Source organism: Aquarana catesbeiana, linkage group LG02, assembly GCF_042186555.1.
Source record: "Aquarana catesbeiana isolate 2022-GZ linkage group LG02, ASM4218655v1, whole genome shotgun sequence".
Taxonomy (NCBI): Eukaryota; Metazoa; Chordata; class Amphibia; order Anura; family Ranidae; genus Aquarana; species Aquarana catesbeiana.
Window position 1 is genome coordinate 386825556 of NC_133325.1, and position 14267 is coordinate 386839822.

General features: G+C 46.1%; 1 protein-coding gene across 4 annotated transcripts in view; it reads left to right on the forward strand.

Moving 5' to 3' along the window:
* Nucleotides 1–14267, forward strand: part of SCML2 (Scm polycomb group protein like 2) — a 192952-nt gene that overhangs the window by 157386 nt on the left and 21299 nt on the right. For 3 of the 4 annotated variants that reach the window (XM_073615172.1, XM_073615173.1, XM_073615175.1), the window contains one exon: nucleotides 11436–11549. The exons of the other annotated variant lie outside the window; for it this stretch is intronic. In XM_073615172.1, coding sequence (XP_073471273.1) covers nucleotides 11436–11549 — 114 coding nt within the window. The remainder of the gene's footprint in view (nucleotides 1–11435; nucleotides 11550–14267) is intronic. 4 annotated transcript variants of the gene reach the window in all.

Consider the following 14267-nt stretch of genomic DNA (forward strand, 5'->3'; position numbering starts at 1 on the left):
TTCAGAATAGAATACAGTAAAAAAGAGCAGAACAATAGAGAGAGAGAATAGAGAGAGAGAGAACAATGAAACGACAACTATTTTTTTTTATTCTATATATTTTTTTTTTTTTACACTTTTTTTGTAACTAACTTTTATAACGGTAACCGGTTCCAGGTTCGGGTCTCTCAAAATGCGATGGCATCTTGGGAGACCCTGTGAAAGTGTGTCCTAGTCTGTGCAATGCTGTACCCTACGCTAATACTCAACTAGTGAATGGTAGTGTTCAAAACATTCACCAATGCAAAGACCAGCATTGTCAGGACAGGAGGGACAATAATACCGGGTGTCACGCCTATATCCGCGCTTGCTGCAGACACAACATCTTTTTTGGGGGGGTTCGTTGGGTAGGGGTACTCGGGAGGACATAAAGAAAATGCCTCTCATGCAGCCGACTGCATTTGGTTGGGGATGTGAATGGGGGAAGTACGGGCGCTGCAGAAGTGGTGGGTTCCCAATTAGGATTGGCGAATGCAGCAGGAAGGGCATTATGGGCACGACGGGCCTGTGTTTGTCTTCTTAGTGGCAGCGGGACAGTACTTGTGCTTGCCACCTCACCAGCTTGAACTGCAGTTATGGGACTCGCCACGTCACCAAGTGTTACTGCAGTGCTGGTTTGACTACGACCGGGGTGTACTAGGCCGCTGGCGCTTGCCAGTTCAATAAAAAGCTACCAAAAAAACTGTTAGCGATCGCAGGGATCAGGCCTGACTCTGCGAACGCTGCAGTTATGCGTTTAGTGTTTTGTAAGTGACAGTGATCGATCGATACTGCACTTGGGTGGGCTGGGCCGGGCGGAGGGGCAAAATGCAGGTGCTAGCAGGTATCTGGGCTGATCCCGCTAACACTGCGTTTTTGGGGACGCCAGTATAGATCTGATCGGATCAGATATTGATCCGTTCAGATACTATACCACTAAGGGAGGCGTATGCTGCGTGCGTGGGTGTTAGCGGTACTGGCGCTAATCTGATGCTGCTTGGGGCTGGTGCTTGCCAGTTTACCAAAATACTACCAAAAAAACTGTTAGCGATCGCAGGGATCAGGCCTGACTCTGCGAACGCTGCAGTTATGCATTTAGTGTTTTGTAAGTGTCGGCGATCGATCGATACTGCACTTGGGTGGGCTGGGCTGGGCCGGGCGGAGGGGCAAAACGCAGGTGCTAGCAGGTATCTGGGCTGATCCCGCTAACACTGCGTTTTTGGGAACCCTAAACTGCTGGGGACGCTAGTATAGATCTGATCGGACCAGATATTGATCCGTTCAGATACTATACCACTAAGGGAGGTGTACGGTGCGTGCGTGGGTGTTAGCGCTACTGGCGCTAACCTGACGCTGCCTGGGGCTGGTGCTTGCCAGTTCACCAAAATGCTACCAAAAAAACTGTTAGCGATCGCAAGGATCAGGCCTTACTCTGCGAACGCTGCAGTTATGCGTTTAGTGTTTTGTAAGTGACAGTGATCGATCGATACTGCACTTGGGTGGGCTGGGCGGAGGGGCAAAACGCAGGTGCTAGCAGGTATCTGGGCTGATCCCGCTAACACTGCGTTTTTGGGAACCCTAAACTGCTGGGGACGCTAGTATAGATCTGATCGGATCAGATATTGATCCGATCAGATACTATACCACTAAGGGAGGCGTATGCTGCGTGCGTGGGTGTTAGCGGTACTGGCGCTAATCTGACGCTGCCTGGGGCGATGCATATCACCGCCGGGCGATCAGGGGGCTAAACCTTTATTCGGTAATAAACGGCGAGTGCCCTGACACTATAAAAAATAAACAAACTAACCAGCGTCAACCGTAACAGTTATACGGTGATCAGTGGTGAAAGGGTTAACTAGGGGGCCATCAAGGGGTTAAAACATTTATTCTGTAGTATATGGGGGTCCCTGACACTATAAAACGCTGACGGCGAACCTCAATATTTACGTCCCTAACTAGCGTCACCAGCGACACTAATACAGCGATCAGAAAAATGATCGCTTAGCGACACTGGTGACAGGGGGTGATCAAGGGGTTAAAACTTTATTAGGGGGGGTTAGGGGGGTACCCTAGACCTACAGGGGGGTAATACTAACTGTCCCAACACTGTAACTGTCACAAACTAACACCAATGCAGTAATCAGAAAAAAAAAAAAAAAAACTGCTGGTGTCAGTTTGTTTGACATGGGGGGGGGGGGGTGATTGGGGGGGGATCGTGGGGCGATCGGGGGGGGTGATTGGGGGGGGGATCGGGAGGGGGGATCGGGGTGTTTTGTGTGCCTGGCATGTTCTACTGTGTGTGTGTAGTGTTGTGCACTCACATACCTGTCTTCTCTCCTCGGGCCGGAACGGAAATTACCGAGCCGAGGAGAGATGACATAATTTCCTTTGCTGCTGTTTAGCATACAGCAGCAAAGGAATGATTCGATTGGCCGGCGGCGATCGCAAGGGGGGGGCCACGAACGGATGGCCTCCCCCTCACCTCCGATCGCCGTGGGACAAAAGACGACCGCCTCGGGCACCTGGGGGGCCGATCGGACCCCCCACCCGCGGAAGGCAAATCACGTACATGTACGTGATTTTACCTGTCCGTGCCGCCTTGCCGACGTACATCGGCGTGAGGTGGTCGTCAAGTGGTTAATGAGATTTGAAAATCGTTGCATTCTGTATGTAGATTTTTTTTTTTTTAACAAAAAAGTTTATTAAGGTTTTCCAAAAACAAACATTTTATAGCGGATTAGACATAGATCTTACAAAGTTTTCTTACATTTCTCAACAAATGTAGTTGTAACAGTCACAGCAACAATATGTTAACTAGAACATTGCACCTATCCCGGGTGGAGGTATAAGGGGTCACATTGATTACCTTTAGATCGTACACTTTAATCCCCCATTCTTATAAGGAGACAATTTATTGGTGAGGAACAGATTATATCAGTTATCGTGTGCAATGACCCGGGGGCCTCAGTCAATAGTTAGATGTTTTGCCTTCACCCATGCTGCCCAAATCTTCCCAAATTTTTTAGGACAATTTCTTCCCATATATGTCATTTTATATAATGGTAATGCCTTATTTATCAAGGACTGCCAAAGCTGTCTGGTGGGTGGTTGGGCCTGATTCCAATGTAATAGGATTGCCTTTCTAGCATATAGTGTGGTGTAGAAGATAAATAGTTTCTTCCCCCATGAGACCTCTAGGAAGTCGCAGATACCTAACAAAAGAGGGATCGGGCTGTATGGGATCTTCACTCTCCCAACAGAGTTAATATCAGCAAGTATATTTTCCCAAAATTCCTTCACACCAGGGCAGGACCAGACTGTATGGAAGAAGTCAGTGTCATTCGAGCCACACCTAGCGCATCTCGCCGACCTATCAGGGTAGATTCTTGCTAAACGTACTGGAGAATAATATGCACGATGGAAAAACCTCAGTTGCATGAACCTATCTCTAGCCGAAATTGTAAGGGGTAAATATTGCTGAATCTCCTCCTTCCAGTCCTCATCTGTCAGCTCCGGAATATTCCCCTGCCATAACTCACACAACTGGGACACTCTGGATGTGTCATGTGACGCAAATATATTATACAGTGTGGACAGCGTTTTCCCAGTATCCGGGGATTTAAGTGTATTTTCCCCTCCAGATTCAGCTGGCCAGGGAACTGGGACCGGAATGCATGGCGCAACTGAAGGAATCTAAAGAACATATGATTTGGGAGGTCCTTATCTCTTTTTAAGGCATCGAAGGAGATCAGTCGGCCCTATGATACTATATCCCCCAAAGTTTTGACCTCATATCTAGCCCACACGACCGGGTCAGGAATAGAACGAAAGTGAGGCAGCCGAGGGTTGCCCCATAAGGGAGTCACAGGGGACCAGTCATTAGGTCCCATGAGCTGTTTTTGAACCGTATCCCAAACCTTAAGAGTCATTTTCATGGGAAGAGTCACATGAGTATTGGATCTGGGACCTCTATGAACCAAATTCCACAAATGAGCCAACCAATGCCGCCCCCATAGTGGAAGCAGGATTGGTTGGGTCCTCCGAGAACCACCACAGTCACCAGGATCGCTGCCCAATAATATTTCAGAAAGCAGGGTAGGGCCAGTCCCCCCAACACACCCGGCAGCTGTAAAGTTGATCTAGCTATTCTAGGGGCCTTCCCATTCCAAATAAATGAGGTAACAATACTATCTAAGTGTTTAAAGAAGGTTATCGGTATAGAGATTGGAGTTTGATGGAATAAATAGGTAAATTTGGGTAATACCGACATCTTGATTAAGTTAACGCGGCCAACTGGTGTTAGAGGTAGGGATTTCCATGTGGCGCATCTTTGAGAAAAGTGAGTGACCACTGGGTTTAAGTTGAGGGTTATATATTTTTTTAAATCCCGATGTATTTCTACACCTAGATATTTAAACTGAGAGACTCTACTAAGCTGCCCATCTGCCTGCAAGGAGGCAGAGCCAGCATGGAGAGGGAACAGGACTGACTTCCCCCAATTTATGCAAATGCCAGAGAATTTTCCAAAGTTATTAATTACTGAGAGAGCTGCCCCGTAGGGAAGTACCATCATCCCTAAGATACAGTAAGGTGTCGTCAGCGTATAACAACACCTTTTCTTTCCTGTATTGGACCCCTTGTGATCCCCCGGATCTCCGGTGTAGCACGGAGGAGGGCAGCCATTGGCTCAATCGCCAGGGCAAAAAGTCCCGGCGAGAGGGGGCACCCCTGCCTGGTCCCCCTACTAAGGGGGAATGCCGGAGAGAGTACCGTGCGTACCCTGGCCGTCGGAGCCTTGTACACCATCCTGACCCAGGAGAGGAAGACTGGACCGAATCCGAATCTGTGGAGTACTTCCCAGAGATAGCCCCATTCTACAGAATCAAAGGCCTTCTCCGCGTCGAGAGAGGCCACAATCTCATCTTCCACATTCTCCTCCCTGGAGGCCAGGACTGCATACAACCTATGAATATTTATATCAGTGCCCTTCCCCGGCATAAAGCCTGACTGGTCTTCATGAATAAGGGTAAGTATTACTTCGTTCAGGCGTCTGGCGAGAATTTTAGTCAGTATTTTTGCATCAGCATTAAGCAGGGATATGGGTCGGTATGAGGGGCATAGGTGGGGTCCTTCCCTGGTTTGGGTATAACCACTATAATGGCTTGTGCCATAGATAGTGGGAGCTCCCCCGTTCATAGAGTCTCCGTAAGCATTGCATGCATCCTATGGGCCACCTCACCCATGTATAGTTTATAGAATTCGGGAGGGAGACCATCTATTCCCGGAGTCTTCCCCATCTGCATAGAACCCAAGGCCTGCTGAACCTCCTCCAAAGCTATTGGGGCATCTAAGCTCTCCCTCGCCTCGTCTGTAAAGACCGGAAGCGTTACCCTGTCCAGAAAATCCGAGAGTTCGTCAGGAGAGTAGCGTGTCCTAGAAGAGTACAGAGTCGAGTAGTAGTCAGCAAAGCAGGCATTAATTTTTACTGGGTCAGATACCAGAGTCCCATCACTCTTTCGGATACGGGCTATGGTGGAGATCGAGGATTGCTCCTTGGCCAGCCAGGCCAAAAGCCTGCCTGTCTTGTCCCCCTGTTCGAAGATTCTCTGTGTCTGGGCCAGTTGGCGTTTATTTGCCTTGGCCACTCTAAGGAGCATAACCTCCCGGTAGGCCACCCTCATATCTTGTGCTATAATAGGGTTAGAGGTAAGGGCAAATCTAGTCTCTAAATCTCGGGCCTTAGCTTCCGCTTCCTCCAATAACATTGCGTCATTTCTACGTTCCTTGGCTATGGATGACATGTAGCAACCTCTAATGTAAGCTTTAAAGGTGTCCCATACAGTCCCTGGTGTGGCGGAATTGGCATTAGATAACCAGAATTGCTTAATCTCTTTGACCATCTCCACTTCTATAGTAGGATGTTCAATCCAGAACCGAGACAGCCGCCAGATTCTATCTGCCTGTGGGGTAACAGTTTGCAACGTACACAGCAACGGGGAGTGGTCAGATATCCCTCTTGAGTGTATCACAATGTCTATAACTTTGGGAAGCATGGGCAGACTGGCATATAACAGGTCAATACGAGATAATGTATTATATGAGGAGGAGTGACGTGTACATACAACGCCGAATCAGTGGCGGGGTCCGGGGACAGTTTATCTAGAGAGGGATTCGGAGGGATGTTAAAATCTCCCGCAAGGATCATGTTATCCGTGGGGAACTGGGCAATCAGGGCGACCATTTTCTGTAGGAGAGAGATATTAGCCGGAGGCGGCAGATAGACACCCACCACCACAACGGCTATCGTGTCAATAACAGCATGTAACAGCACATATCTGCCTTCTGGATCTATAAGTACATCTAGGGGTTCAAAATTGAGAGATCTATTCACCAAAATACTAACCCCCCTGGCGTAGCTAGTGTGGGTAGCATGGTAATGATGTCCCACCCACGGTCTCTTCAGTCCCAATACTCTACCTCCTACCAAGTGTGTCTCCTGAAGGATGCAGATGTGTGGAGTATATTTTTTAAGGTAATCAAAAACTAGAGAGCGCTTGATTTTATGGTTGAGACCTCTGACGTTCCAGGACAGGATCTTCAATGGAGCCATATCCCGGGAGGACAGATAAATTCAACGGGGAACCACATACCTCGGGGATTTACGGGAGGCCTCACCCCACCCCTCCCCCATCAGTGGGCAAGCAAAAATCCCACAGGAAGGTAATAGGACAGGAGACTTCCTAGCGTAACTTAATCCTCTGGTGTTATAGAACCATTTGTATTGAAATGCAGTCAAACATGTAAGTACAAGAAAACCAAGAACAGAAATAAAACAAAACGAACAAAAAAAAAACGAACTTCCCTCCCTTCCCACCCCACACCACTTTAATTGAACCTTGGGGTGTTCGAGTACCCATAACAACCACAAACCAACTTAAATGTAGGAGAAAACTCCTATGGGGGCAGTGTGTAGCAATCGACACACCTAGGACCTAATGGAGTGCAGGGACTCCACTACACGCATTACCTGTAGGCCATTGCTGATAAAAAGGAAAATACTTGGCAAGGGAACAGAGAAACCCTTCAGCATTTACACAACCACTCACACTTAGATCACTCTAAGGGTACAAACTTAGTTACACAAGCTATTCGCTCAACCTGTAGGAAATAAAGAATGTTAATCAGTATATATCAAACAATTATGCTTCTCAATTGAGACTGAACCAAGGGGGAAGACGCTGCACCCCCCAACCCCTCCATCCGATCGGCAAGTCCACAGGCGGTTCACAGTTCTAGTGAATATACCAGTGTCATGTGCAATCACATATCTCTGAGAGTAAAAGGCCCGGAGAAGCAGCATTTGCCCCCACCCACCTCATCAGCGCAACATGAGATCTATCCCTTACTCTGTAGCGCTGGAAAAAAAAAAAAGGGGGGGGGGGGGGGGCGATAATTATAGAGAGTAGGGATTCCAGTACATCCGAGGGGGGGGCACGGAATGGGGGGGGAAACCAACGGTAAAGAGAGTCAGATGCCACAGGGAGGTCAAAGGTGGCAGACCCCCCCCCCCCCCGACCCTAAGTACAAAACCGCTCAGCAGAATATTGGTCGCCTCCCATATCAACACCAGACAGTGCATCCATTTCACATTCTAGATCTTGTCCCCAAGAAAAAACAAATGCACTACTTTCTGTGGTCTGTCGGATTTAAATAGAGAGCGGGTTGCAAAAAATAAAGAACTGCTTTTCTTACCACCAACCGTCCCAGGTAAAGTAAAGGAGTATTCTTGGTGGTCTCTGATTTACAGATTAATGACTGCGCGGCAAGGACTCAAGCCATCTGGACGCCTCCTCCGGAGAAGTGAAGAATTTTGTAGTCTCACCGTCTACCACTCTAAGCCGCGCTGGGAATAGCATGTTGTACTTGAGCCCCCTGGTGCGCATTTGGGCTTTGACTTGGTCAAATGTCCTATGCTGTCTCTGCGTTTCGGATCTCAGTTCCCCAGCTTTTCTGGCTTCTCTAAGGATTAAATCACGGTCTCTGAAGTTTAGCATGCGGAATATGAAGGTTCGTGGCGGTGCTCCCGGTGAACCCTGGACCGATGGCATCCTGTGGGCGCGTTCCACCGCAAAATGGGTAGAAGACGGAGCCTGTGGAAGAAGAGTGCGGAGCAGATGTTCCATATAAGCCTCCGGATCTCTTCCCTACACTCCTTCCGGAAGTCCCTCCAGTCGCAGGTTGTTTCTGCGATTTCTGTTTTCCTGGTCTTCAGCGCGGGATTCCAGGGTTTTCATCTTAACTTGCAGTGTACGTATTGAGGCACTGTGATCCCGAATGACATCCTCATTGTCTCCTACCCTTCGTTCTGCCTCCGTTAGCCTATCGCGGTATTTGTCCATATCACGTCTTATGAGGCCCATTTCGGATTGCATCTGTTCTATTTTTGTGGTGAGGGTAGTTTGGCAGCCTGTTATCGCCTGCATTAGTGCTTGGAATTGGTCTGTGGCCAGCTGAGACGTTTCTGCACATGGTTCTGTGTGCTCCGTTTGGGACGCCATGTTTAGTCGCACCGCTGCACGTGTGTCTCTGGCCGGCGGTGGAGTTTTTTGGTCTGACTGCTGTTTCTTCTGTGCACCGGAGGTCCACTTACGCATACCCAGTCTGAGAGTCAGCCCGTCAGCCAGGACAGTGTGGTTATGTACCTCAGGGGGCCGGAGTAAGGTAGCTGTGCAGCCTGGAGCCCCTGTCTTCCACCTCACAGCAGGGTGCTCCACGTGTGCATATCCTGCGGTGACGGCGTTTGCAATGCCGGATGCCGCTGTCCTCGTGCCCCAGATTAGCTCCCGCAGTAAGTCACTATGTAGTGGGGTGAGGAGGGTGACTATAGGCCTTTAAAAGGCAGATGGCTACTTCAGTCTAGCAGGTATAGCAGTGTGTGCTAATATCACAGGGGATCAGAGCGCGATGGCTGTACAACCTGTAGTTCCCGTCTCTCTCTCCTCCCCAGGAGCTCGTATTGAATCCCCTTTTCAGTGGGGTAAGGACTACATGTCTTTAGAGTCAGATGAGAAGGCAGTGTGCCAGCCAGAGCAGTCTATACTTATGCAGCAGGGGATCGGAGCACGAGGCCTGTGCAGCGTGCATCCCCCGTCTCTCCCTGCACAGCAGGATGCTCCACGAGGTCCCGCCGGCGATGGCTTTTACTTGCCCGACTCCGACGGTACTTTGACCCAGATTACCTCACAGGGGAGCTCGGGGACACCCGCAGCCCAGCAGGACCATCAGGGCGTCTGTATATCCCTTGGAGCCGGATGATAAGGCCGATCAGGTGCGGAGCTCTCGTCCCACACGTCCTGCTAGGTCGCCATCTTGACCACGCCCCCCCTGTATGTAGATTTTACACAGCATCCCAAGTGTTTTGGAGTTGGGGTTGTAGATAAATAAAAGCTGACTATTGCAAGCACCCCTGTCAGTATTAAATGATTTATCTCAAACCCTTAACTGATGCATCTTACAGGATAGCTTGTTCTGTTTAAAAATACTTACTGGCAGGATCACCAGTTGAAAATAGGGAAAGAAAGCGTAAAAAAAAAAATAAAAGCCAGATGAAGTCTCCATAGTGTAGTATTTATTGGAATTGTATGTTAAAAGCCAAAATAAAATGAATCATAAAAACATATGACAATGGGTGCGACTGCCGACCCGGTATCGGACAGCGGCCTGTCGTCAGCACTAGTGTCTGATTTTAACAAGCAATTCCAATAAATACTACACTATGGAGATTTCATCTGGCTCCCGGTGAGCTTTATTTACTACAGTTACATCTGGATGGTGCGAGTTACTGAACAGCCTTCCCCACAACAGATGGCGGCTCTACACTGAGTGCGTGTTCGCTGCGGTAGCGGCAGCCAGCTTTTCTGGTGAGTGTCCATTTCACAGGGGTGCGGTGGATGATTCTGAAACACTGTACTGGATCACCTCTTCATTTTTCAAGTCCCCACCAAATTTTTGTGCACATCTTTGGACTGAACTATTGTGTTTTCACCTATAAGTTTATATTGCTGATCCTATCATGAGACTGTGCATTTAAATCTATATTTTTCACTACGTTGTTTATTTATTGTTGATTTCCATCCATAAGATTGGACTTCTATATACTGTATTTATCAGCGTATAACACGCACTTTTTCTTCTTAAAAATAGGGGGAAAATCGTGGGTGCGTGTTATACGCCGACATAGTGCTGCCTCGGAGGGGAAGGAGGGGACGAGTACCACCAGATTAGACAGAGTCAGGATCTCCTGTGTACTCAGCTCAGCTCAGCTTGGCTCGCAGTCACGCCCAGTCACGCCTCCTGGACGGCTCCTAGCATGTCACATGTCCTGGATTGCGAGCCGAGCTGAGCCGAGTACACAGGAGATCTGGCTCTGTCTTCATCTGCACTGGCTACGTTAACAGGCACTGGTGAGCCTGCAGATGGGCACTGAGAAGGCTGCAATGATGGGCAATGGCAAGGCTGCAGATGGGCACTGAGCATGCTGCAATGATGGGCAATGTCAGGGCTGCAGATGGGCACTGAGCAGGCTGCAATGATGGGCACTGCTGAGGCTGCAAATGGGCATTGATCAGACTACAATGATGGACAATGGCAAGGCTGCAGATGAGCAATGGCGAGGCTGCAAATTGGCACTGATCAGGCTTCATTAATGGGCAATGGTGAGGCTGCAGATGGAAATGATCAGGCTGTATTAATGGGCGCTGCCCCTTATTTTGCTTCAAAGTCCGGTATTTAAAATTTAAGTTTTTTTTCCTGAAACATCCCTCTTAAAATTAGGGTGTGTGTTATACGCTGATAAATACGGTATAACTTTTTTCACTTTTAACACTTTTTTTGACTTTATTTCAATGTACTGTCCATTTATAACACAGTATTCTCATCTCATCGTTATTCTAAATTGTTCTTTAGGATTATTCTCGCTGTTTTACAAAAGCATTGGCAAATATGGGTAATTTTGTTCTCGTATTCAATTTACAATGGCAGTTTGTGAGAATATAATAAATTAACTGGCTATTGTGGGCAGGAGAGACTGAGACACTTCCCCCTCTTGGTTCATTGCTTCTAAATACATGTGTTCTGTTAAGAGAAGAACAAATATACTGTAAATACTTTTACAAATATGCGTCCAACATAAGGGTAATATTTATACAGTAACAAACAGCATTTTTGCCTATTTTTGAAATTGTAATATATGCAGCAGTATACTAGGAAGGAAAAAAAAAAAACAAACATAACTTTGTTGAAATGCATGAAATACTTACAGTTAACATAGGATCACTGTGAGCAGATACTTCCCAAATCAAGCATTTAGAAAATATCTTTCTTTACATCTGCTGATGCTCCTGTTTCTCTTTTTGAAGCTAAAGAAGAGATTGCAGATAGAAGCAACAAAAGATTTCAGCAAGACCCCCCTCAATACTCAGCACCCCTTTCCCCAAAGCTGCCCAGGACAGAATCATCTCATCCATCAGAAGGTAGCCAATCATAGTCTGTTCTGTATATAAATCTTATGCTAACATTTGGTCACGTTGTGTTGAAAGTCATGGTTCTTAATGTATACCAAGACTCTTCCATGCACTTTAGCTTAGAGCAGCGCAGTACTAATGCTGTGATGTGAATGGATCTTATACGCTTTAAAGAGGTTCTAATGATAAAGTAAAGCCCGTCATTGGCATTAGATTGCTGTCTGGCTTTCCCAAACACAAACGTTTGCATCATTCAACCATTTATGTTTAGGCTTAAGAAGGGAGGCATAAGGTACCTCCAGCCTATAAGGGGGGGAACCTTCGATATCAGACAAGATTTTTCAAGTTTCTTTTTCCCAGAAGCCTCAGCTACCAGTGTTTTATTGGTAATTCATCAAAAGGAAAATGTTTCTTAACCTGGCCATTTTCCAAGCTTTAAACCCTTTCTACTGACTCATGATTTGCCGTTTTGAGCTTGTAAACATATTGGAGAGTTGATGGTCTCCGCTTTTACCTAAGACTGGCTGTTCTAAGTAGAACTGGTTGTCATGTATGATTCATTTCTGTTCATGTGTGCAATTATTTTCCTGCAGTGCCTCTGTATTGTAAGCTGAATTCGTTTTTTGCAATTGCAACCCCAATACAAAAAAAGTTGGGATACTGTAAAATTTGCATCAAAAACAGAATGCAATGATCTGCTAATCTCATAAACCCATATTTTATTCACCATAGAATACATATCAAATGTTTAAACTGAGAAAATGTACTATTTAAAATTGATGGCAGAAACCTGTCCTCAAAAAGTTTAGACATGGATACAAAGAGCTGGCAAAGTAATTGGTACCAACAGGGAAGGGCTGGAAGAACATTTTGTAGCTAAGGTTAATTGGTAACATGTCAGTAATATGATTGCGTATAAAAATAATATTTTAGCGAGTCAGGTGTAAAGATGCGCAGATGTTCAATAGTCTGTAAAAACTGCATTTACATATTATTGAACATAAAATTGCAAAGACTTTAAATATATCATCTACAGTACATAATATCAAAAGATTACGAAAATCTGGAGAAACCTCTGTGCCCAAGGCCGAAACACAATATTTAATGCCTGTGTCGTGCGACGCTGTACCCAAACAAAATTGACGTCCTTCTTTTCCCACAAATAGAGCTTTCTTTTGGTAGTATTTGATCACCTCTGCGGTTTGTTATTTTTTGCGCTATAAACAAAAAAGAGCGACAATTTTGAAAAAAAAACATTTTACTTTTTGCTGTAATAAATATCCCCAAAAATGTTTTTAAAAATCAAATTTCTTCATCAGTTTTGGCCAATTTATATTCTTCTACATATTTTTGATAAAAAAAATCGCAATAAACATATATTGATTGGTTTGTGCAAAAGTTATAGCGTCTACAAACTATGGGATAGATTTATGGCATTTTTATTATTATTATTTTTATTAAATTTTTTTTTACTAGTAATGGCGGTGATCAGCGATTTTTAGCGGTACTGCGACATTGCGGTGGACAGATCGGACACTTTTGACACATCTTTGGGACCACTGACATTTATACAGCGATCAGTGCTATAAAAATGCACTGATTACTGTATAAATGTCACTGGCAGGGAAGGGGTTAACACTAGGGGGCGATCAAGGGGTTAAATGTGTTCCGTCGTTTTGTGTTTCTAACTGGGGGGGGGGAGGGTTGAACTGACTAGAGGAGGAGACATATCGTTGTTCCTAGCTAGTAAGAACAGACGATCTGTCTCTCCTCTCCTCACAGAACAGGAGTTTGTGTGTTTATACACACACATGTCCCTGTTCTGGCTCTTGTGCCCGCAATCGCACGTGGCTGGTGGTCATCGCAACCGCCGGCCACACGCATCGGTTCCCTCGCTGTGCAGCGGGCGTGCGCATGCGCCTGCTATAGGCATTTAAAGGGCCAACATACAGCTACGATGGTACGTAGGATCGTGCCGACCTGCCGCTGTATAATGATGGTGGCTGGTCAGCAAGCGATTAAAATGGTCTGTTGAAAAGTGGAAAACTATAATGTGGTCAGACAAATCGAAATTTGACATTCTTTTTGGTAAGCATGGGGGCCACATGCTCTTGACTAAACCAGTCTTGACTAACCTTCCAGCTTTATCAGTGCTCAGTTCAAAAGCCTGCATCCCTGATGGTATGGGGGTGCATTAGTGCATATAAAATGGGCAGCTTGCACATCTGAAAAGGCACCATGAATACTGAAAGATATATCCAGGTTTTCGATATGATCCCATCCGTCTTTTTCAGGAAAGGTCTTGCATATTTCAGCAGGGCAATGCTAAACTGCATACTGCATCTATGACAACAGCATGGCTTCGTAGTAGAGGAGTCCGGGTGCTTAACTAGCCTGCCTGTAGTCCGGACCTTTCACCAATTGAACGAAGTGGATAGAACTAATTGGATGGGAAAAATGAGGTTCAGGTCCACATCCCTTGTACAGCATGTAAAAGAAAAGTTCCTCATAAGGCTGGACTTTAAAGGACCATGAACACTCAGAAAAAAAATATATAGTAAAAAATAAAATTTTTATTCATTTAACATCATATCATAAAACACATAATGACATTGAAATACACAGATTTGCAGCATATAAAAGATGATGGAAGAGGCCCAAACCGACTGCCAACTAGACAGATATAATCCAACGTGTTTCGACATGTGAAGTAAGGGTCTTCTTCAG